Here is a 25380-nt window from a genome sequence, read left to right as displayed (position 1 = left end):
TAAGGATGAAACACCAATGAACTTCAACATGCCAGCAGACAACACCGTTACCAAGATTGGTACAAAAAAACATTCTTATAAAGACGACCGGCCACAAGAAGAAGCAGTTCACAGTGGTTCCAACGAGTATGGCAGAAGACACAAAAGTAAATCCAATGGTGATATTCATACACAAAACTCTCCAACCAAAGAAATTTCAGAAAGGCATTGTCATCCATATTCACAAAAAAGGCTGTATCAATGATTGCAAGAAATGGATTAAAGTAGTGTGGAGTTTGAGATCAAGAGGACTACACGAAGAAAAACATTTGCTTGTCTGGGACACGTTCAAATTCCATCTTGTCAACAATGTAATTTATGAGGTGAGATCAACTAATACCAGCATGCCAGTTATTCCTGGCAATCTTATGAGTGTTGCTCAGCCCTTGGATGTGTATATAAATAAACCTCTCAAGGACAGTATCTGAGAGATGTGGAACAATTGGATGTTGAAAGGCAAAAAAATATTCACCAAGGGTGGAGATATGTGAGCACCCTCACTCACAACACTGTATCAATTGTCATAGATGCGTGGAATGAACTTGATTCCAATATTGTCAAAAAATCATCTCTAAAATGTGGAATATAGAATGCGCTCAACGGTAAAGAGGACGATTACTTGTGGATGATGCTGCCAGTTACCAGCACTACCAATGATGATGAAGACAAGGAAGATCCAAATGGTGCTGTTGTACAACCAGGCCATTAGGACAAATTGTTCGGTGATTCAGATAGTGATCAGAGTGATTTTAAAGGATTTCAATGTGAAGTGTAGTTAATTTATTGTGGTGTGTATTTATATCAAGTTGGATGAAATGTGCATAGTTTGCAATGTTATAAAATAAGTAATTGTTAGAGAATCAATGCAAATTCTTTACTGTTGTTGGTTTTTACTTTATTCCATTGCAACTATCTTCTTTGGATCCAAATCAAGCAGGCATATCAATCTTTCAAAAATATTACCCCTGTAAAATTCCATCCCCTGACTTTTGCCTAAAAACCTGTCTTGGAAATTCGACTTTTACAAAAGTTTATATTGTATGAACATCAACAGTATTCCATCTCCACTTCTGTAGGGGAGCAAGACCAATTGCAGCCCCTCTACCTGACTACTGCCCTCAAATAACCTGAGACTTTTCTGGGTCATATGCCTGGAGAGCTCATCGGCTAAGTACACCATGTAGCAGTATCAGAGAAGCTTCATTGAATTTTCCTTTAAAAAACTATTGAGAAAAATAATGATTTATACAAAATAACAAACTCCTTCAAAGTTGGATCTTATTCAATTAAACTACACAATAGTTTTATCACCTTATTCTGAATTGGTATCTTTTTGTTTCTAAATGATATTTGTCCCTTGCTTTCATACTTCATGTTACAACTACTTTAGCCTTCAATATCTTTTAGGTGGTTTTAATGTGCTTAAATTTTAGAATCTGTATGCTTTGGAAACACTACTAATTATTGCAACATTAAAGTTCATGCTTTGACATCAAATAGGAGTTTGTCAGTCTGCCAGTGGACTCTGGGATATCCTTGTTCTTTTGTTTTAATATGTGCAGCTCATATTAAAACTTGTTTTTTTTTAGGTTTCAGTTGGCGTTACCAAAGAGCTGCAGAAGTTTATTTATATTTTTGTAATGTAAACATTTAGTTGACTAATTTTTGGTTGTTAAGCAGAATTTATAACATTTCAACAAACTTGCCACTGAACAGCTAGGTTAATTACTGACAGTGAATTAATGTACTTCTAACTGGCAAACAATCTTGTCACTCAGCTAGTCCCCTGGGTAGTATCTCTGCTTATTTAACACAAGTGAACTATAAAGCCTTGAAATTCTAAATCCTTGACGGCCCAATTTTTATCTCCGGATGCAATTCAACTCTAAATTGTTAACAACTGGTTGGTCCAATTTCTTGGGTCATCCAGTTGCATATGTATTCACAGATCTAGTTATAGATTTAGGCATCTGTAGGGAATGAAAAATTGTGCACAAATAAACTTTAAAGTGATGGGGCCAATTAAAGGGAAGTATCACAAGGGGGTGAAGTTTTGGAGTGTAAGCTGAACAGAGAATAAATAAAGTTTACTGACCTAATATATTGAACTGGTTGGTACATTTCTGTTGCAGGCTATCTTTAGGTCAACAGGATGGATGACCAAAGCCTTCCAATACCATGCCTGGCAGATGGAAACCCAGATGGTGAATATGGTGTTCCCAACAACAGTGTAGGAAAAACTTGCTGACATCAAGAAATCATTACAGGAAGTCACAGAATGCATACAGTTCTCTGGACTGCATTTCATAATGGAGGGGGCACCTTCTTTACAAAAAACAGTGAAAAAAAATGAAAATAAAACAGAGCAACAAGAAAAGCCATGATACTAGCAGTAATAGCTGTGGAAGAAATGTTGCGTATTTTGCAGATGCAACTGATAGAGGTCACATTTGAGGAATTTCATTGTAAAATGGAACTAGTTGAATAAATAGGTTATTACTACCAGCAGTTCTCCTATTGCACTGCTCACAGTATGTCAGAAGGATACACTATTTTATAGTAATAGGAATATTTTGGTATGAAGTGATTTTTCCCCCATTTATTTCATCTACACGATATTGGTATCACCAGCAAATCCAGTACTTGGCAAATCTCAACATTAAATACCCCTTCCGAGTGCTTAATACGATCACTAAATGCCTAAAAAGTCAAAATATATTCCACATCCCAGCATTACCACACCTTAGCAAGTATTTAAAAAAACATTCAATCTCAACATTCCTTAAAAAAAATCCTGAAACAATATCTCAGAATGTATATAACACTACTAACTGTTGGGTCTGACTGTGCAGATTGCTCCAGTTTCACTTCTGAAATAACACACCCAGCCAATATTAATGTCCAGCCTTTGCACACCACATAATACGTTCCCAATCTTTGACATAAAACAGAAGCTGTCATCGTGTCCCATGACTTCTTGTTGATACTTTTAGTCAATGAATTAAAATGAGGAAAACTATAACAATTTTAAATGGAAACTATATTGGTGTGCAGAATGTAGAGCTGTTCTTATGAGCACACTTGTGAAACCTTTTTCTTCTAAATTCATTATATTCTCAATTGAAAGATAGTGGGAGAATCAACAACAATGAACAATCAAATAATAAGTCAGAAAAAAATATATTTTACTGAATTACACTATAACCATAAATTCTTTTAAAATGATCTACCTTTGCACTTATTTATAATAATCGTTCTTTTTTTTAAACTTTCCGACTAGTGATTGGAGCTAGTTTGGAAGCACACCTCTGAGGTAAAAACTCTTCCTTTGTGAAAGAGAACAATCGATTGTGGGCTGCACTCCCTACTGTGGCATCATGAATAAGGACAGAACACCCCTTTCACGATGTCAGAGCAAAGGAAGCTCCACACAAAATCCCTGCTTGTAAACTGCCTTCAACCAACATAAAACAGGATGGAGATACACAAATATATGTAAGTGATTATGTGGTAAATCAGTAGAATATTCGGCTCCATTAATTGTGGGGAATAAAAGCTATGAATCAACACCGAGGAAAACCTCTTTACCCAGGCTGTAACTCCTGAGAGAATCAGAAGAATGGCTTGCAAATGTAAGAACACATAACTATATTGCAATATCATAGGTTTCTTCAGGAAGAACAGTAATAAAGCCATCCATCTGGCAGAATACCTCTTAATTTGGATACAGCAGGACTAATTTCGATAGCTTTAGCTTAGGCATGGTTTGTGACACTGAAGAGTAAAGTCAACGTTAAATCTGACCTCCAGAGAAGCAACAATGAAATGATGTGATGCACAGAAAAGAAGCCATGGCACCTGCACTAATGGCTGTGGAAGAAATATTATTTATTTTGAAGAGGCAACTGTTGCACATTTGAAGAATTTCATTGTAAAATGGATCTGGTTGAATAAATAGGTTATTACTACCAACAGTTCTCCTGTTGGACAGCTCACAGTAGGTCAGAGGGATATACTGTTTTATAGTAACACAAATTTTTGTTATGAAGTGAATGCTTTTCTCATTTTATATAAAAACAGAAAATGCTGGAAAAACTCAGGTCTGGCAGCATCTGTGGAGAGAGAAACAGAGTTAAGGTTGAGAGTCCGTATGACTCTTCTTCAGAGCTTTTTTCATTTATTCATCCACAGGATGCTGGCAACATTGACAAAGCCAACATTTGTCAAATCCCAAGTTGCCCTCATGTGGTGAGTTGCCTTATTGAATTGCTGCAATTTGTGAGATGTACCTACACGCTCAGTGTTGTTTGGTGGGAAGTCCCAGGATTGTGACCCAGTGATAATGAAGGGGAACGTATGTGATGGTGTTCCTATGCACCTGCTGCCCTTATCCCTCAATGTGGCCGAGGTCACAGTTTTTTGAGGTTGTAAAACACCCTGGCCGGTTGATGAAGTGCATCTTGTAGATGCTGCACAATGCAGTCATTTTGTGCCAGTGGTAGAGGGAGTACTTATTTAAGGGGGTGGATGAGTTGCCAATCAAACAGGTTGATTTGTCCTGGATGGTGTTGAGCTTCTTGAGCTCCACTCATCCAGGCAAGTGGAGAGCATTCCATCATTCCTGATTTTTGCTTCATAGGTGGTGGAAAGGCTTGGGGAATCAGGTGGTCACCACAGATTATTCAGCTTCTGACCTGCTTTTGTTTTTATATGGATTCCAGTTCAGTTTCTGGTCAATGATAATTCCCAGGATTTTGATAGTGGGCGATTTAGCAATGGTAATGCCGTTGAATGTCAAGGGGAGATGGTTAGATTCTCTCTTGTTGGACACGGTCATTGCCTGGCACTTGTGTGGCAAATAACATTCACATCACATATCAGCACAAGCCTGAATGTTATCCAGGTCTTACTGCATATGAGAAGTCATGAACGATAATGAACACTGTGGTATCGCCAGCGAACACTCCCACTTCTGACCTTAAGATGGAGGGAAGGTCACTGACAAAGCTGTTGAAGATGGCTGGGCTTAGGACATTTATAAAGCACCTTTAATATGGTGAAATATCCCAAGCCGCTTCACAGGAGCATGATAAAACGTATGACCCTGAGCCACATAAGGCGATATTAGCTTAGATGAGCAAAAGCTTGGTCAAAAGAGGTAGGTTTTAAGGAGTGTTTTCTAGGAGGAAAGTGAGGTAGGGAGACGGAGAGTGTAGGGAAGGAGTTCCGGAGCTTGGGGCCTAAGCAATTGAAGGGACAGCCTCCAATGGTAGAGCAATTAAAATTGAGAATGCACAAGAGGCCAGAATTAGAAGAGCATAGATATCTTGGAGGGTAGTGGTGTTGGAGGAGATTGCAGACATGGGGAGAGGCAAAGCCATTGAGGATTTGAAAACTAGAAAGAGAATCTTAATATCAAGACATTGCTTGGCAGGGAGCCATGTAAATTGAGCACTATTCAGAGGAACTCCTGCAGTGATGTCCTGGGGCTGAAATGATTGGCCTCTGACAACCACCCTCCTTTGTGCTAGGCATGGCTCCAAACAGTGGAGTTTTCCACCGAATCCCGTTAACTTCAATTTTACTAAGGTTCCTGGATTGTGTCAAAAGCTGCTTTGATGTCAAGGGCAGTCACTCTCACCTTACCTCTTGAATTCAGCTCTTTTGTCCATGTTTGGACCAAGGCTGTAATGAGACTCAAGCTGAGTGGCCCAATGGAACCCAATCTGAGCACTGTTGACCAGCAGCAGGATTTTCCGGTCCTGCCAGCAGCGGGCATCATCGTGGGCAGGACGGGAAAATTTGGAGACCAGCCAAAAGTCTTTGACTACTCTCCAACTTTTCCCGTCTTGCCCATGATGATGCCCGTCGTTCACGAGACTGGAAAATTAGGGCCCAGGTTATTACTGTGTGAGTGCCACTTAATAGTATTGGCGATGACATCTTCCATCACATTGCTAATTGGCTGGATTGGATTTGTCCTGTTTTTTGTCGACAGGATATATCTGGGAAATTTTCCACATTGTTACGTAGTGGCCAGTCCAATTCTTTTCATCTATCTTGATAACCAAGGTGATTGAAATTGGGAATTAGTCTAGTGGTCTTGCTTTGCATCCTTTCCTCAGTACCAAACGGTTGTAATGATTAAATGTAAGAGATTTAGAACAGAGAACAGGAGAAAATTTTTACTTAGAGGCTGTGGAATGCACTACTGGAGTCAGTGATTGAAGCAGAGACCATGCCAAAATTTATTAAGAGATTAGATAGGTGGTTGAAAGAAAGAGGAGCAAACAGATCTGGAAACATGAGTGAGCACACAGTATTTTGGACTGCTGCTCACATGGAAGCTAAACACCAACATAATTTGCTTGCACTGATAGAAACTGCAACATGGAAATGAATTGATATAACTTCCTTTTTCAGATTTATATTTTGGTGTAACTTACAAACTTGAAGATTTTCTTATGCTACCTCCATTCGAGTCATTAACATGTAAAGTAACAAAACATTTCTATTCATGTGTTTGTTCATGTCTATCTTTTGGGGCTTAATTGTTAGCTGCTAACCACATCATCATTACAGTAGAGATTCATTAAATGCAAGAATTTAAATGTAGGAGTATAGTAATTGATATTTTTGTTTTTATACAAAACCTCCAGTGCCCGAGTAAGTAAAATAAGTTGGCAAAATATGGTACTTAATTTAAATTGGAGGAGATTCTTTGTTATTCAATTGTGTCCAAGCTGTAGGTGACTTCATCGTCTCCTGTGGTTCCTCTCAGGACAAGAGCGTGGTGCAAGTTTGGCATGGATGTCCACTGAACTGGTAATTAATTTTGTCATCACTGGTGCTTGTGGGAACGTCTGCAGGTTGGTCACATCTATGCACGTTGGATGTTGCAGGTTTACCTTTATGATCCCCAAAGCGTGCTGAACCAAGTTTAGTGCTTGCCTCCACATGGTTGGTTAGCTGCAGTGTTTTCCCAAGAGAGGTGGTCTGCAATTCAGAAGTTTACAAGTCTCTTTTTTTAAGGTGCCCTTGTATACTTTGTACAGACCACATTAATGTTGTTCACCCGAGACATTCCTCATAGAAGATCTGCTGGTAATCCTGGAACTCCCTCCCTAACAGCACTGTGGGTGTACCTACAACACATGGACTGCATAACGTAACTACAGGACAGTATGTAGCTGAAGAGAAGGCAGACAAGGTTGGATCTTTGGAGGCCTCGTGAGGCAGCAGGGTGGGAAGAAAAGTCTTTCACTGAAATGTTCTGGCTACAATTGGACAAATGAGATTGGAACCAAAGAGGTGTAGAACCATTCAACTGGATAGTGAAAGAGAAAATTAACATGAACTGCTCCTATTGAGAGTTTGATATAGGGAAGTGCTCCAAGATGTTTTACAGAAGTTAATCCATAAATGCTTGTCAGACAGGCAATCAAATAGCATAGCAATAACCTTGGAGTTGAGGGTGGTGATGTAGTAAATCTGGGTGAGTGTGTGTGTGTATAAATTTATATTTTATATATGAAAAAAAAAGATGGTCTCATGCTTGAATATAAATCTACAAACTCTACACAGATTGTATTCAAGACGAGTTTGGAGGAGGAAGGGATAGTATATCGAAAAACAAGAACAAGAATTATAACTAAAAGCTTTTAGATCAATATGCAATATAAAGTTTGGCAAAAGTGTGCTTGTTAAAAACAATAAAGGCTATGTTAAAGGCCAACTGTGAGCAGAGAATAAAAATGAAAAGTGAATTCTGAACTTCCATTCAGAATGGTATTGGTCAGATAAAGGAACCTCAAAGTCTGTATGTAGGAATGTAGCTAATTATTATTTAAGACTATTTAGAGGTGAATCTGTAGGGATGCAACTGATTATCCCCTTTTTTCTTATTTTGGTTGGCAGCTCCAACCCAATTCAGTTTTCATCATGATTGCCAAACATATTATGTTACACACTAAAAGAAAAAAAGTTAAACTTTGAGGACTCACTTTAAAATTTTAAATAAAATATATCCTAAAATTTATGCTTTACTTTAAAAAGACAAATGAATATTTTAAATATGTAGTTTGAGTTGGCAGTTACAACAAACAGAAGGCAACAGAATAAAGAAGCCCATATTGTTGGCCATACTATAGGGCATCATAACTTATAGATTGGGGAAAAGAGCAACAGTTAAAATTAGTGACATGAACCAACGATTCTTTCAATATGCTGCAGCTCACGCGATACAACCAACTGGAAGTTGATGCACTCTGAATTTCAACATCATGTAATATGAACTGCAGAACATAGAGAACTGGAATCACTGATTCTGAATCATCTAAAATATCTTATAGCAGGTACATGTGGCTTGGTGTCAAATTCTGTTTGATGCACTCCTGTGAAGCACCTTTGGGATGTTTTACTACATTATTAAAGGCATAAATACAAGTTGTTGTCAATAGTGCTCTCTTGCACCACAGATCTGAATTCTAGCTTGATTTCTCAAATTAAAAAACTCGATGTGAAGTCCATAAATGAACATCTTTGCTTTGTCTCATTTTCTTATCCATTGTCTTCCTTGTTATATTTGCCACAACATCATGTTGCATAATACAAATCTCTCTTGCAATCAATTATTTGAAGAACATTGGCACAGCCACCACCAAGGACAATTAAGAATATTCACTAACATTTAGCATGGGCTAATCTGTCAACTTTTATTTCAGCAGCCCACCTCCCAACTTCTTGTGCCGCTCCCATTGTTCTTTCTAAATCCACATCTAGTAAGTGACCTGTCTAACTTCCACATCTTTTTCTTGCTGTTCTCTGTCATCTATGTGGCAGCTCCAAAGCTGCAGTAAGAAGGAAAAGAAAACTGTTGCAGAAGCAACAGTTAAGAAAGATAAGAGTTTGCAGCAGTTCTAACAAGATTAACTAATGTTAATAAGAGCTGTTCTGGGCAGCAGATGGTATTGCTAAACTTTCTACAAGATCTTAGAAATTGCCATTGGTATAAGTTGGAAATGAACACTTAATACAACTGACATTCCTACATCTGCAATTTTAATGTGAGTGTCAATCCCGTTAAAATATGCATTAACACAGCAGAGAACTGTCATACAGGTAGCATAAGCATTTTTCTGCTTTTATCAATTATATTATTTTAACCAAATGTTTCTATATCACAAGGAAATAATTCAATTCATTCCGAAGATGCAGTAAAGTTGGGAGATAGGGCAAATGGCTTAAATAAACCCATGGGATCACCATGGAACGGTTACAGCACAGAGGAGGCCCTTTGGCCTTTCTTGTTCCTGCTGGCTCTCTACAGGAGCAATTCAGCTAGTCCCACTCCCTGCCCTTCCCAAAGCCCTGAAAATTCCCTCTTCAGGTAATTATCCAATTTCCTTTACAAAGCCATAATTGAATTTGCTTGCACAAAATGCGCAAGCAGCACATTCCATGTGCTAACCACTTGCTGCATAAAAAAATTCTTCCTCGTGTCATTTTTGCTGATGTGACATACATTTAAAAAATTATTTGAAAATACATGGGACTTGAAATCATGCCGTGTGAGGACACTATGAAAACTTTTGACGGAACAAAAAAGAAAGTATGCTAAATGCTGGAAACCTGCAAAATAGAAAATATTGGAAACATTCAACTAGTCAGGCATAGCACCTTTGGGGACAAGTGAGAGCAAGTTGCATAATCTTTGATTGTATTCCTGAGTTTAGATGATTTAGCTGACATCTTTTAAATGATTAAGGGATTTTAGAGTAGATACAGGCTCAGAACATGATAGTGTTGGAAAGAGTGAATGTCCCTCGAGGAGACATATATATGAATTAGGAGCAGGAGTAGGCCATTCGACCCTTTGAGCCTGCTCCATCATTCAATAAGATGATTGTAACCTCAACTCCACATTCCCACCTACACCCGATAACCTTTCAACCCCTTGTTTATCAAGAATCTATCTACCTCTACCTTAGAAATATTTAAAGACTCTGCTTACAGCATGAGTTCTAAAGCCTCACAACCCTCAGAAAAAATTTCTCCTCATCTCGGGCGACCCCTCATTTTGAAACAGAGAACCCTAGTTCTAGATTCTCCAACAGGAGGAAACAATTCTCCACATCCACCCTGTCAAGACTCCTCAGGATCTAGTATGTTTCAAACAAGTTGCCTCTCTCTCTTCTAAACTCCAGCAGATACAAGCCTAGCTTTCCAACCTTTCCTCATAAGGTAACCATCCCATTCTAGGTATTAACTTAATAAAGCTTCTCTGAACTGCTTCCAAAGCATTTACATCCTTCCTTAAATAAGGAGACCCATACTGTACACAGTACTCCACTAGGACAGGATCCATTTGGTTAGAGTTGAGAAGCAAGGGTATGATCATATTCCTGAGGGTATTCTATAAGCCTCCAAACAGTGAGTAGTGAGAGAAAGGGGAGCAAATCTGCAGGGAAATCATAGAAATGTGCAAAAACTATAGATTGGTGATACTAAACACATTTTGGAAATTCCTTCCCTTCCTTTCTTGCTACTCCAACATTATGCCATTCGATGTTTGGGTAATTAAAAGTCCCTCAGCATCACCAATCTATAGTTTTTGCACATTTCTATGATTTCCCTGCAGATTTTCTCCTCTCTCTCACTACTCACTATTTGGAGGCTTATAGAATACCCTCAGGAGTATGATCATACCCTTGCTTCTCAACTCTAACCAAATGGATCCTGTCCTTCTGGAGTACTGTGTACAGTATTGGTTTTCTTACTTAAGGAAGGACGTAAATGCTTTGGAAGCAGTTCAGAGAAGGTTTATCAGGCTAATACCTGGAATGGGTGGGTTATCTTATGAGGAAAGGTTGGAAAGCTAGGCTTATATCTGCTGGAGTTAGGAGAGAGGCAACTTGATTGAAACATAAAAGATCCTGAGGAGTCTTGACAGAGTAGATGTGGAAAAGATGTTTCCTCTTGTTGGAGAATCTAGAACTAGGGTCTCCTGTTTCAAAATAAGGGGTTGCCTGGGATGAGGAGAATTTTTTTCTGAGGGCTAAGAGTCTTTGGAACTCACGGTGGAAGCAAGGTTTTTGAACATTTGCAAAGCAGAGGCAGATAGATACTTGATAAACAAAGGGTTGAAAGGTTATCGGGTGTAGGCGGGAATGTGGAGTTGAGGTTACAATCAGATCAACTATGATTTATTGAATGGCGAAGCAGGCTCGAAAGGTTGAATGGCCTACTTCTGCTCCTAATTCACATGTATGTCTCCTCTAGGAGCATCCTCTTTTTCCAACACGATCATGAACTGGGCCTGTATCTACTCTAAAATTCCTTAATCATTTTAAAGATGTCAATTAAATCACTTGTAAATCATCTAAACTCAAGGGAATACAATCCAATATTATGCAACTTGCTCTCACTTGTCCCCACAGATGCTGTGCCTGACTTGTTGAGTGTTTCCAACATCTTCTATTTTCCATCGGGTGCTCTGGTTTTCGCCCACCTTTCAAAGTTGTGCTGGTTCAGTGAATTGGCTATGATAAACTGTCCCCAAGTATGTGCCCTGTGGTGGACTGGCATCCTATCGTGGGTATACCTCACCTCCTGCCCATTGCCTGTCAGGATAGGCTCCGACTCCCCGTGACCCGGAGTTAGATGAAACGGTTCTGGAAAAGTGAGTGGGTGTTCAGGAGAACTTCCTTGACCAGTATGATCCTGGTCTACCTAGGAAGGAGTCATTGGTGTATCTGATGCTGGGGAATGAGGTGGACAAGTGTCTGTGCAGGGACTCGTGGGTAAGACTGATCATTCGTTGCTCCCAATGTGGTCTCCTCTACATTGGAGAGACCAAACGTAAACTGGGCGACCGCTTTGCAGAACACCTGCGGTCTGTCCGCAAGAATGACCCAAACCTCCCTGTCGCTTGCCATTTTAACACTCCACCCTGCTCTCTTGCCCACATGTCTGTCCTTGGCTTGCTGCATTGTTCCAGTGAAGCCCAACGCAAACTGGAGGAACAACACCTCATCTTCCGACTAGGGACTTTACAGCCTTCCGGACTGAATATTGAATTCAACAACTTTAGGTCGTGAGTCCCCTCCCCCATCCCCACCCCCTTTCTGTTTCCCCCTTCTTTTTTTTTTTCCCAATAAATTATAAAGATTTTCCTTTTCCCACCTATTTCCATTATATAAAATAAAAAAAAACCCACTAGAGCTATACATTGAGTGCCCTACCATCCATTCTTAATTAGCACATTCGTTTAGATAATATCACCAACTTTAACTTTAACACCTATGTGTTCTATTGTACTATTGTTGTTGACATCTTTTGATGATCTGCTTCTATCACTGCTTGTTTGTCGCTACAACCACACCAACCCCCTCCACCTCTCTGTCTCTCTATCTCTCCGCCCCCCACACACACACCTTAAACCAGCTTATATTTCAGCTCTTTCCTGGACTCGAACTCAAGTTCTGTCGAAGGGTCATGAGGACTCGAAACGTCAACTCTTTTCTTCTCCGCCGATGCTGCCAGACCTGCTGAGTTTTTCCAGGTAATTCTGTTTTTGTATTATATCATAAGGTATAGATTAGTAATGGAGAAGAGCAAGGAATAATCCAAAGCAGAACACCTGAATTGGAAGAGAGCTAACTTCAATGGGGTGACAGGGGATTAGCCAAGACTGATAGGAAAAACTGTGACAGAACAATGGGTGATCTTTGTGTGTGTGGAGGGGCAGTGGTATGGAGTAATGATTCAGGTGCAGGCTAGGTATATTCCAAAAAGGAGAAAGATGGGGAACTCATCCATCCTTGCATGACAACGTTGCTAGAGGTTATGATGAAACAAGAAAAGAGGGTCTATGATGCATGCCAGATGTATTCTTCAAGTGAAAGCGAGGCCAAATACAATATTGATGGGGGAAGTGAAAAGAAAAATAAGACTGAAAAAGATAATATGTGATTAGGCTGATAGGTAACATTAAAGGGAATGCAAAAGCCTTCTATGTAGACAGAAAGTCAGAGGCTGGATGGGTCTTATCACGGATAAAGATGGTGATATTGCTTAGAGATGCAGGACTAGGCTAGAATACTTAATGAGTATTTTGTATCAGTGTTTATTAAGAGGATGCTGACAAATATTGGTAGAAACTGAGATAGTAGAAGTAATGGATGGCTGGATGTACTTAAGATACTTAGAATCTTATAATAAAATATTAGGAGATTTCAACTTTCCCAACATTAATTGCGATAGACATGGTGTAAAGAGCTTGGATGGAGTGGATTTCTTGAAATGTGTACAGGAGAACGTTTTAAGGTCAATATGTCAAGGTTCTAACAAGGGACGGAACAGTGCTGGACCTAATTCTGGGGAATGAAGCCGGACAGGTGGCTGAGGTGGTGGTGGCGAAGCATTTTAGCGATAGCAACCACAACATGGTAAAATTTAAGCTTGTTGTGGACAAAGAAGTAGACAAGTTGCAAAAAAATGTTTTGGATTGGGGGAGAGTGGATTTTAGTAAAATAAGGCAGTATCTGGCCAAGGTAGACTGGGAACAGCTACTTGTGGGGAAATCTACAGAGGTGCAGTGGGGGGCATTCAAAAAGGAAATGGGGAAGGTACAGGCTTAACATGTTCCCTCTAGGGTGATAGGAAGGAGTAACAAACCCAGAGAACCATGGATGTCCAGAGACATTCAGGATAAGATGAGAAAGAAAGAAAGGCTTTTAGCAGGTACAAGGGAAGGAAATCAGCAGAGGCATTAGTGGAGTACAAAAAGTACAGGTGGAGCTTAAGAAATCAATTAGGAGAGCAAAGAGGGGATATGAGAAAGCTCTGGCTGCTAAAAGTAAGGAAAATCCCAAGATATTCTATAAGTACATAAATGGGAAGAGGATAACCAGGGAAAGAGTAGGGCCCATAAGGGACCAAGGGGGCAATCTATGGGTGGAGCCAGAGGACATCGGTAGAGTGTTGAACGAATACTTCACATCCGTCTTCTCCCAAGAAAATGAGGATGAAGGTATCGAACTCAGGGAGAGAGACTGCGAAATTCTTAGGCAGCTTGATATAGGAAGCGACAAGGTATCGGAGGTGTTGGCAGGCTTAAAAGTGGACAAATCTCCAGGTCCGGATGATTTGTGTCCCAGACTGCTGAGAGAGGCAAGGGAGGAGACCGCAGGGGCTCTGACCCAAATTTTTAATTCCTCTCTGGCTACGGGGGAGGTGCCAGAGGACTGGAGAACAGCTAATGTGATTCTGCTATTTAAGGGTTCTGGAGATAAGCCAGGGATCTACAGGCCAGTAAGTCTTACGTCAGTGGTAGGGAAACTATTGGAGAAAATGCTGAAGGAGAGAATCTGTCTCCACTTGGAGAGGCAAGGTTTGATCAGGGATAGTCAGCATGGCTTTGTCAGAGGGAGGTGATGACTAACAAATTTGATTGAATTTTTTGAGGAGGTGACCAAGTGTGCAAATGACAGTAGTGCAGTTGATGTAGTTTATATGGATTGCAGCAAAACCTTTGACAAGGTCCCACATGAGAGACTTATAAAGAAGGCAAATGCACATGGGATACAGGGTAATTTGGTTCAAAACTGGCTTAGTTGTAGGAGACAGAAAGTGATGACAGAAGGATGCTTTAGTGACTGGAAGCCAGTGTCCAGTGACGTACCACAGTGATCTGTGCTGGGTCCCCTATTATTCGTCATTTATATTAACATCATAGATGACTATGTGGGGGGTAGGATTAGTAAGTTTGCGAATGACACAAAGATTGGCCAGGTGGTTAACAGTGAGGTTGAGTGTCTTGGGCTAAAGTAAGATATAGACGGGATGGTCAAATGGGCAGATAAGTGGCAGATGGAATTTAACCCTGAAAAGTGTAAGGTGACACACTTTGGGAGGAATAATTTGACAAGGAAGTATTCAATGAACGGCATGACACTAGGAAGTTCCGAGGAACAAAGGGACCTTGGCGTGTGTGTCCATAGATCTCTGAAGGCGGAGGGGCATGTTAGTGGGGTGGTGAAAAAGGCATATGGGACACTTGCCTTTATCAATCGAGGCATAGATTACAAAAGTAGGGAGGTCATGTTGGAGTATAGAACCTCGGTGAGGACACAGCTGGAGTACTGTGTGCAGTTCTGGTCACCACGTTATAGGAAGGATGTGATTGCACTGGAGAGGGTGCAGAGGAGATTCACCAGGATGTTGCCTGGGATGAAACATTTACGTTATGAAGAGAGGTTGGATAAACTTGGGTTGTTTTCGTTGGAGCAGAGAAGACTGAGGAGCGACCTGATTGAGGTGTATAAGATTATGAAGGGCATGGACAGGGTGGATAGGGAGCAGCTGTTCCCCTTAGTTGAAGGGTCAGTCACAAGGGACATAAGTTCAAGCTGAGGGGCAGGAGGTTTTGGGGGGAATGAGAGAAAAAATTTTACCCAGAGGGTGGTGACAGTCTGGAATGCACTGCCTGGGAGGGTGGTGGAGGTGGGTTGCCTCACATCCTTTACAAAGTACCTGGATGAGTACTTGGCATGTCATAACATTCAAGGCTATGGGCCAAGTGCTGGTAAATGGGATTAGGTAGGTAGGTCAGGTGTTTCTCACATGTTGGTGCAGACTCGATGGGCAGAAGGGCCTCTTCTGCACTGTGATATTCTGTGAATGGATAAGTCGTCTGGTCCAGATGGCTTGCACCCAAGATCGCTACAGAAAGTGGGGGTGGAGATAGCGGAAGAGCTTGCCATAATCTTCCAATCTTACCCAGATATGAGGGAGGTGCCAGAAGATTGGTGAGTGACAAACGTGACACGCTTATTCGTGAAACAGTGTCAGGACGATCCTAGTAACTACAGATTGGTCTATTTAGCATGGGTGGTGGGTAAGGTTTTAGAAATGATAATCAGGGAATATCAACAGGCACTTGGAGAGGTTTGAGTTAATTAAGGTGGGCCAGCACAGATTTGTAAAAGGCAGATCATGTATAACTAACCTAATTGGATATTTTTGAAGTAACAGACAAAGTTGATTAAGTGAATGCAATGGATTTGTCCAGATGGATTTTAAGAAAACGTTTGACAAAGTACGACATAAAAGGCTGATTACCAAGATTGAAGCTCATGGAATAGGAGGGTCAGCTTGTATAAAAAATATTGGCTTAGGACAGAAAACAGTGTGGTAAATGGCTGTTTTGCAGACTGGAGGACAGTAGACAGTGCTGGGGTCAGTGCTAGGACCACTGCTTTTTTTGATAAATATAAGTAACTTGGATAATGGAAAACAAAATAAAATTTCAAAATTTGCCTTGATACCAAACTTGGAGGTACGGCAAACAGTGAAGAAGATGCCAGGAAACTGCAACAGAACAAAGTTAGACTAGCAGAATGGACAGACAAGTAGCAGATGGAATTTAATATCAAGAAGTGTGAGGTGATGCATATTGGCAGAAGGGAGAGGGAAAGACAGTATAAACTTAATGGCACAGTTCTGAAGAGGGTGCAAAGAGAGAGGAACCCGAGGGTCATGTGAATTAATCTTTGAAGGCAGGACATATTGAGAGAGTAGTCAGCAAAGCAGATAGAAGCTTAGGCTTCATAAATAACAAGAGCAAGGAAGTTAGGCTGGATCTTCACAAAACTCTGGTTTGGTCACAACTATAATATTGCATTCACTTCTGGTCATCACACTTTAGGAAGGATGTGAGGTCTTGAGATGGTGAAGAGGAGATTTAACAAAATGGTTCCAGGGTTGAGGGATTTTAGCTACCAGGTTAAGTTGGAGAAGCTGGGATTGTTCTCCTTGGAGCAAAGTAGATCGAGGGGAGATTCAAGAGAGGTGTGACAGGTTTAGCTAAATCATATAAGACTCATGGGGCACAGGTTTAAGGTTTTGGGCAAAAAATGCTGGGTGGATGTGAGGAAGAATGTTTTAATGCAGCAAACTGGAATGACCTGAATTCCTATGAGGGTGATGGAAGCGGAGGCAATCAATGATCTTAAAAGGCAATCTACACAAGGGAAATAAATTTGCTGAGCCATGGGGATAAAACAGGGGAATGGGACTGACTGGACTGCTCTACAGAGAGCTGAGTTGATGGGCCAAATAGCCTCTTTCTATACCAAAACGAACATGAGAACATGATGATATAAACTTAAAATTAGGGCAACATTATAGAAGTGAAATCGGGAAACATTTCTTTCCAGGGTAGTGAAAACCTGGAACTTTCAAAGGACTGTGAATGTTGCTTCAATTGCAATTTTTAAGACTGAGATCAAGATATTTTTGTTAGCCAAAGATATTAAGAAATATGGAGCCAAGGTGTGTAGATGGAGTTGCGATACAGATCAGCTTTGATCTTACTTAATGGCAGAAAAGGCTTAAGGGGCTGAATAGCCTACTGTATATCAAATGGTTACATTAAGGGTAAAAGGCAAATGAAACCCAACTGTTGTGAATTGTTAAAAGAGGCAGCTGAGTTGAAGAAGGTGCATTAAAAGCTGGCAAAACAGATCAACCACCAGTAGCCCTGGAGTCTGGTGGAAGGAAATGGCAGCTCAGCACCAGGCCATTCTGCTTATGCCACCATCCACAGAAGCATGGTGTACATATCCTACTTTATCACTATCAAGGAGAATAGGAGCTGTAATCAAATCTGAAGTTTAATTCTATAGAAAAGTGCCTAGTAGACAGGTAAGGTGCTATTTATCAACCTTACACAGAGCTTCAATGGAATTGTTGAAGGCCAAAGACAGAGGTCAGAATGGGAGTGGGATGAAGAATTGAGGAGGCAACAAACACATGGCTCAAGGTCACACTTGGTCATAGTACAGCACTGAGCAAAGCAATCACTGAACCTACATTTGACCTTCCCAAAATATCAGAAACTGCAGAGTTTCTTCTCCGCCGATGCTGCCAGACCTGCTGAGTTTTTCCAGGTAATTCTGTTTTTGTTTTTGTTTTGGATTTCCAGCATCCGCAGTTTTTTTGGTTTTATCTCTGAGTAACATTGGTTTAGTACAACTAACAATGAACTTCCGTCCAGGAGTTTGGAGCTCTGGACGATGGTGCTGAACAAGGTCAAAATCAAAATACAGCTGATGTTGGAAATCTGAAATAAGAGCAGAAACTGCTGAAAATAGTTAGCAAGTCTGGCAGCATCTGTGCAGACAGAATCAGGCTAAATGTCAATGAAAGGTCACGACCTGAAACGTTAACTCTTATTTCTCTCTCCACAGATGCTGCCACCCCTGCTGAGTGTTTCCAGCATTTTCTGTTTTAAGTGTTGGACAAGATGGTTACATGGGCTGCACTCAAGTGGGAAAGTGCCAGCTGTTTGTGCTTGGGTCCAGCTCGAAGAATATGTTGAGTTTTGGTTTGAAGCACCTCACTCTGCATTAACTCGTTCATTTCCAAGGTCTAAGCTTGCAGAGGGATGTCCAATCAACGCATCAAGTGTCCATCCCCGCTAAAAGTCACCTGAACCTCAGCATCAATTTGGCGGCGATTGCACACATGATTGAGGGAAGACACCCAAGGGGATAGGGGAATCAGTCGGTGGATCTCACACCTCCTGACAGCCACTTACTGAGATACAAATACACATGCATTAGGCCGGGGGCAGATAGGGAACCTTCACTTAGGGACCTGGTCTCTGCTGTTCCCACCTTACCCGCATTTCCAGAACTTGCCGCTTTGCATTCATTTGCCTGTCATTTCCCCAACATTATGATATTTGTCACATTCGCCCCCTCTCCCGGATACTCACAGGTGCACTTCTACCTTCGGTAAATGTGCTAATCCGGGCGTCCCGCCTGCCCCTGCTCCACTTCCACTCCCACTCCCTTCAACCGTCTCCCGGCGCAGCCGCGGTATTCAAACCCAGCGCGAGACCCTCATCACAGGCGGGAAACACCGCCCCCACTGGCAAACTCCGGAAACACCGCCCCCATCTGCAAACTCCGGAAACACTGCCCATTGGCAAACTCCAGAAACAGCGCCCATCAGCAAAGGCCAGAAGCACCGCCCCATCGGTAAACCCCAGAAACACCGCCCCATCAGCAAACTCCATAAATACTGTCCCATTGGCAAACTCCAGAAACACTGCCCATCAGCAAACTCCAGAAATACCACCCCATCCGTAAACTCCAGAAATACCGCCCCATCGGTAAGCTCCAGAAACACTGCCCCCATCTGCAAACTCCAGAAACAGCGCCCATCAGCAAAGGCCAGAAACACCACCCCATCAGCAAACTCCAGAAACACCGCCCCCATCAGCAAACTCCAGAAACACCACCCCATCGGTAAACCCCAGAAACACCGCCCCATCAGCAAACTCCATAAATACTGTCCCATTGGCAAACTCTAGAAACACCGCCTCCATCAGCAAACTCCAGAAACACTGCCCATCAGCAAACTCCAGAAATACTGCCCCATCAGTAAACTCCAAAAATACCGCCCCATTGGTAAACTCCAGAAACACTGCCCCCATCAGCAAACTCCAGAAACACTGCCCCATCAGCAAACTCCAGAAACACTGCCCATCAGCAAACTCCAGAAATACCGCCCCATCGTTAAACTCCAGAAACACTGCCCCCCATCAGCAAACTCCAGAAACACCGCCTATCAGCAAACTCCAGAAACACCACCCATCAGCAAACTCCAGAAACACCGCCCATCAGCAAACTCCAGAAACACCGCCCCATCAGCAAACTCCAGAAACACCGCCCCATCAGCAAACTCCAGAAACACCGCCCATCAGCAAACTCCAGAAACACCACCCCATCAGCAAACTCTGGAAACACTGCCCCATCAGCAAACTCCAGAAACACTGCCCATCAGCAAACTCCAGGAACACCACCCCATCAGCAAACTCTGGAAAAACTGCCCCATCAGCAAACTCCAGAAACACCATCCATCAGCAAACTCCAGAAACACCGCACCATCAGCAAACTCCAGAAACACCGCCCCATCAGCAAACTCCAGAAACACTGCCCATCAGCAAACTTCAGAAACACCACCCCCAGCGGCAAACTCCAGAAACACTGCCCATCAGCAAACTCCAGAAATACCGCCTCATCGTTAAACTCCAGAAACACTGCCCCCCATCAGCAAACTCCAGAAACACTATCCCATCAGCAAGCTCCAGAAACACCACCCCCCCCCCCCATTGGCAAACTCCAGAAACACTGCCCCTATCAGCAAACTCCAGAAACACCGCCCATCAGCAAACTCCAGAAACACCGCCCATCAGCAAACTCCAGAAACACCGCCCCATCAGCAAACTCCAGAAACACCGCCCCATCAGCAAACTCCAGAAACACCGCCCATCAGCAAACTCCAGAAACACCACCCCATCAGCAAACTCTGGAAACACTGCCCCATCAGCAAACTCCAGAAACACTGCCCATCAGCAAACTCCAGGAACACCACCCCATCAGCAAACTCTGGAAACACTGCCCCATCAGCAAACTCCAGAAACACTGCCCATCAGCAAACTCCAGGAACACCACCCCATCAGCAAACTCTGGAAACACTGCCCCATCAGCAAACTCCAGAAACACCGCACCATCAGCAAACTCCAGAAACACCGCCCCATCAGCAAACTCCAGAAACACTGCCCATCAGCAAACTTCAGAAACACCACCCTCAGCGGCAAACTCCAGAAACACTGCCCATCAGCAAACTCCAGAAATACCGCCTCATCGTTAAACTCCAGAAACACTGCCCCCCATCAGCAAACTCCAGAAACACTATCCCATCAGCAAGCTCCAGAAACACCACCCTCCCCCCCATCGGCAAACTCCAGAAACACTGCCCCTATCAGCAAACTCCAGAAACACCGCCCATCAGCAAACTCCAGAAACACCGCCCATCAGCAAACTCCAGAAACACCGCCCCATCAGCAAACTCCAGAAACACCGCCCCATCAGCAAACTCCAGAAACACCGCCCATCAGCAAACTCCAGAAACACCACCCCATCAGCAAACTCTGGAAACACTGCCCCATCAGCAAACTCCAGAAACACTGCCCATCAGCAAACTCCAGGAACACCACCCCATCAGCAAACTCTGGAAACACTGCCCCATCAGCAAACTCCAGAAACACCGCCCATCAGCAAACTCCAGAAACACCAACCGCAGCGGCAAACTCCAGAAACACCATCCATCAGCAAACTCCAGAAACACCGCACCATCAGCAAACTCCAGAAACACCGCCCATCAGCAAACTCCAGAAACACCGCCCATCAGCAAACTCCAGAAACACCGCACCATCAGCAAACTCCAGAAACACTGTCCCATCAGCAAACTCCAGAAACACCGCCCATTAGCAAACTCCAGAAACACCGCTCCATCAGCAAACTCCAGAAACACCATCCATCAGCAAACTCCAGAAACACTGTCCCATCAGCAAGCTCCAGAAAAACCACCCCCCCCCATTGGCAAACTCCAGAAACACTGCCCCTATCAGCAAACTCCAGAAACACCGCCCATTAGCAAACTCCAGAAACACCGCCCATCAGCAAACTCCAGAAACACCGCTCCATCAGCAAACTCTGGAAACACTGCCCCATCAGCAAACTCCAGAAACACTGCCCCTATCAGCAAACTCCAGAAATACCACCCCATCAGCAAACTCCAGAAACACCGCCCATCAGCAAACTCCAGAAACACTGCCCCTATCAGCAAACTCCAGAAACACCACCCCATCAGCAAACTCCAGAAACATTGCCATACCACCAACCCACCCTCCCACCCCCATCGGAAAACTCCAGAAACATTGCCCCCATCTGCAAACTCAAAAAGCATCATACGGACTCATAAGGTTAACCCTGTTTCTCTCTGCACAGATGCTGCCAGAAATGTTGAATTTTTCCAGCATTTTCTGTTCAATGCCAAGAGGTCTGGAGGAATTCAACCCCAGCTTGGCACTAGGCTATTGCACAAAACTGCATTTTCATTCTCTCCAGCATGGAACAAACATCGTCCTTCAGCAGCATGAAGTAGTGTCTGATGAGTGATAGCTCAACTTCCATTGCAGCAAAAACAGCACCCACCTAATGTCTGAGCTCTGCCAAAGAAACTCAGACTGCTATCATCATGGCTCTGGAAACCACTTTTCAAAGGAGCTTCCAGGGTGTCATAGCACTCCGGCAATCAGCACGTTACTAAGATTGCTGAGCTGCTGCCCTGGGGGAGTAGCAGAGGTCCCATGGAATACGAACATGCTACTCTCTCCCAGGATGACAGCATTTGTGCTCCCACCCTGCCACTCCACCAATACCATGCTATTTCCCATTAGCAAGCCAGCTTAGGCTACTGCAGCTCATGTCAAGATGGTGTAGTCTGAAGCTGAGCCTTCTAAGCTCATAAGCTCAGAATTACTCAAGGTTGCCCTTCAAGACCATCTGCAGTCTACCCCTGTGAAAGTCAGAAATCTTCCACCAGCTACGCTGTAGTCCTTGGTGAAGCACCTTGCAGAAGCACAAGTACAGGCAAAGGCATACAGAAGAGGCACTAAGGGAATGGGGCTTAATTTATTTCTCTATGCACTATGGCATTATTTAATTTATAAATTTTGATGGGAGTGTGTATTTTGGATTGGCTTTTGTGGTCTCTTTGTGGAAATTAGGCCAATGTTTTGGTCAATGACAGAGGAAGGATAAGGAATATGGATATGGGGAAATTGAGGTTGAGGTTACCTGTATCTCCCATTAATTATTTGTTCATGTAGAGCCTGGGCAGAAAGGGGCTGTCTAGGTTGCAGCCTTCTTTCCTCTCTCTCTTCCTGTTCCTCTGCTTCCTCATCCTTCCTCTTCTAACAGCTTCTCATGCTCTATGTAGCCTCTGCTCATTTTCCCAGTCATCCTCAATGCTAAGAGGCCTACCAGGCCCTCCATGCCTGGAAGCAGCTGGTGGCAGCATCGGCATTAAATCATATTGCATGCTGATTGACATAATGATTTGTTATGCTCCCAGCAATCATTGGGTATGCGTGGCAAAGTGCTTTACAAATTGGGGGTTCATCACATTTGCCATTGGAATCTGGATTCCATTTTGGTAGTTTAAAAGGCCTTGTAGCACCTAAAAGTCCAATTTCACCACTTGCCTTTCCTCATTGATTAAGGTACCACACAAAAGGTTACTACACAAGAGTTCCTGGAGTTGGGGGTAATATATTAGCATGGAAAGAGAATTAGTTAACGGGCAGGAAGCAAAAAATATGGATAAATGGGGCATTTTCAAGTTGGAAGGCTGGGACTAGTGGAGTGCGTCAAGGGTCAGCACTGGGGCCTCAGCTATTTACAATCAATATTAATGACTTTTAAAATATCTATCGCTTCATGGGATGTGGACACCACTGGCTAGACCAACATTTATTGCCCATCTCTAATTGCCCTTGAGAAGGTGAACCACCTACTTGAACCGCTGCAATCCATGTTGTGTAGGTACACTCACCGTGCTGTTAGGGAGGGAGTTCCAAGATTTTGACCCAGCGACAATGTACTACTGGTGATATAGACCTGTAACTTCTGAGCTCCGGGCTGTCATAACTGGGGGATACTCCAAAGATGCGCTGGGGAGCCCCATCCACTACCAATCTCACACCCCACCCACCCGATCCAGAAATCCGCAAGTAAGAATTGCACAGCTATTGCCCGGGAAGTTCCGTTTGGTAATTGCCCTGCAATGGGAACCATCCGATACTCCAATTTAAACCGCAAACTTCAGATGGTTCCGACTGTCCTACAGTAATAGTTATCCAGGAAAAGTTAGAAGAATTAAAGCTACTTTGAATTTCTAGGTATCTATAGTATTGACCCACTCCCTCCAACCCACCACAGACCCCCCCACGCCCCTGACCCGCCACAGGACCCCCTTCCACTCCCCCGATTCCCCACAGGACCCCCTGACTGCTCCATCCCACCCCCTCCACTGACCACCCCTGACCACCTGATCCACCTGACCCCCCCATACCACAACTGAATACCTGACCACCTGACATCCCACACTGACAACCCCCTTTCAACCACCCAACTCCCCCCCACTGACCACCTGACACCTGCACCAACTGACCCCACCCTACTGACCACCTGACCCCTGCAACTGACTACACGACCACTCCCTACTAACCATCTAACCACCTGACACCCAGCACTGACCACCCAACCAGCCAACCCATCCCCATTGTCCACCTAACTCCCAATGACCACCTGATCCATCCAAGCACCACCCCCCTACTTCCCAGCCCCCAATCTTACCCACTTACCATTTACACTTACCCTCCCCTGTCTTCTCAAATTGGTCAGACCTTTAACCTTACCTGCTTTGTAGCAGTTAGTGTCGCTCTGAGTCTGCTGCCCTCAACAGAAGGCCTTGGGAACTCACTGCACGAGACAGTTCTCGCCCAGCTTGAGTCAGAAGGTTGGGAGAGAAAGGAGCGATTGGATTTCAAGGTAAAAATCTATGAGTGGAGTGGCAATCCGCAATCCGACTCTGAGTGCCATTCCACCGAAATTATGGGTCATAGTTCTAAATCAGGATGGCGAGTGACTTGGAGGTGGTGGTGTTCCCATGCATCGACTGCCCGTGTCCTTCTAGGTGGTAGAGGTCACAGGTTTGGAAGGTACTATCGAAGGAGTCCTGGTGAGTTGCAGCAGTGTATCTTGTAGATGGTACACTCTGCTGCCACAAAGTATTGCTGGTGGAGGGAGAGAATGTTTAGGGTGATGGGTGTGGTGCCAATCAAGTGGGCTGCTTTATTCTGGATGGTGTCAAGCTTCTTGAATATTGTTCAGCTGCACTCATCCAGGCAAGTGGAGAGTATTCCATCACTCTCCTGACTTGTGCCTTGTAGATGGTGGACAGGCTTTGGGGAGTCAGGTGTTGAGTTACTTGCTGCAGGATTCCTAGCCTCTGACCTGCTCTTGTAGCAACAGTATTGATATGGCTGGTCCAGTTTGTTCTGAGATGGGTCCTTCTGTCTTAGACAAAAACAGAATTACCTGGAAAAACTCAGCAGGTCTGGCAGCATCGGCGGAGAAGAAAAGAGTTGACGTTTCGAGTCCTCATGACCCTTCGACAGAACTTGAGTTCGAGTCCAGGAAAGAGCTGAAATATAAGCTGGTTTAAGGTGTGTGTGTGGGGGGCGGAGAGATAGAGAGACAGAGAGGTGGAGGGGGTTGGTGTGGTTGTAGCGACAAACAAGCAGTGATAGAAGCAGATCATCAAAAGATGTCAACAACAATAGTACAATAGAACACATAGGTGTTAAAGATAAAGTTGGTGATATTATCTAAACGAATGTGCTAATTAAGAATGGATGGT

At 43.1% G+C, this 25380-nt stretch overlaps 1 protein-coding gene and 1 long non-coding RNA gene across 12 annotated transcripts in view; one reads left to right on the top strand and one right to left on the bottom strand.

The window, feature by feature from the left end:
- Positions 1-4134, top strand: part of LOC121283154 — a 48704-nt gene extending 44570 nt beyond the window's left edge. Inside the window, exon 3 of the long non-coding RNA XR_005944201.1 lies at positions 2172-4134. This is a non-coding gene — a long non-coding RNA (uncharacterized LOC121283154). The remainder of the gene's footprint in view (positions 1-2171) is intronic.
- Positions 1-19017, bottom strand: part of LOC121283153 (protein bfr2-like) — a 52617-nt gene extending 33600 nt beyond the window's left edge. For 3 of the 11 annotated variants that reach the window (XM_041197319.1, XM_041197320.1, XM_041197318.1), the window contains exon 1: positions 18821-18967. Coding sequence is in view for 2 of the 11 variants with exons in the window: in XM_041197313.1 (XP_041053247.1) it covers positions 8771-8796 (26 nt within the window). In the remaining 9 variants the exon portion in view is untranslated. Of the gene's footprint in view, positions 1-2134; positions 2176-6947; positions 7036-8770; positions 8859-18820 lie in introns of those variants that run through there. The other 8 variants (XR_005944200.1, XR_005944199.1, XM_041197316.1 and 5 more) reach the window with 7 other exon arrangements.
- Positions 19018-25380: the final 6363 nt, after the last annotated feature.

This window comes from Carcharodon carcharias, chromosome 10, assembly GCF_017639515.1.
Source record: "Carcharodon carcharias isolate sCarCar2 chromosome 10, sCarCar2.pri, whole genome shotgun sequence".
NCBI lineage: Eukaryota > Metazoa > Chordata > Chondrichthyes > Lamniformes > Lamnidae > Carcharodon > Carcharodon carcharias.
Note: the sequence above shows the minus strand (reverse complement) of the source record. Positions and strands in the feature narration are given on the sequence as shown.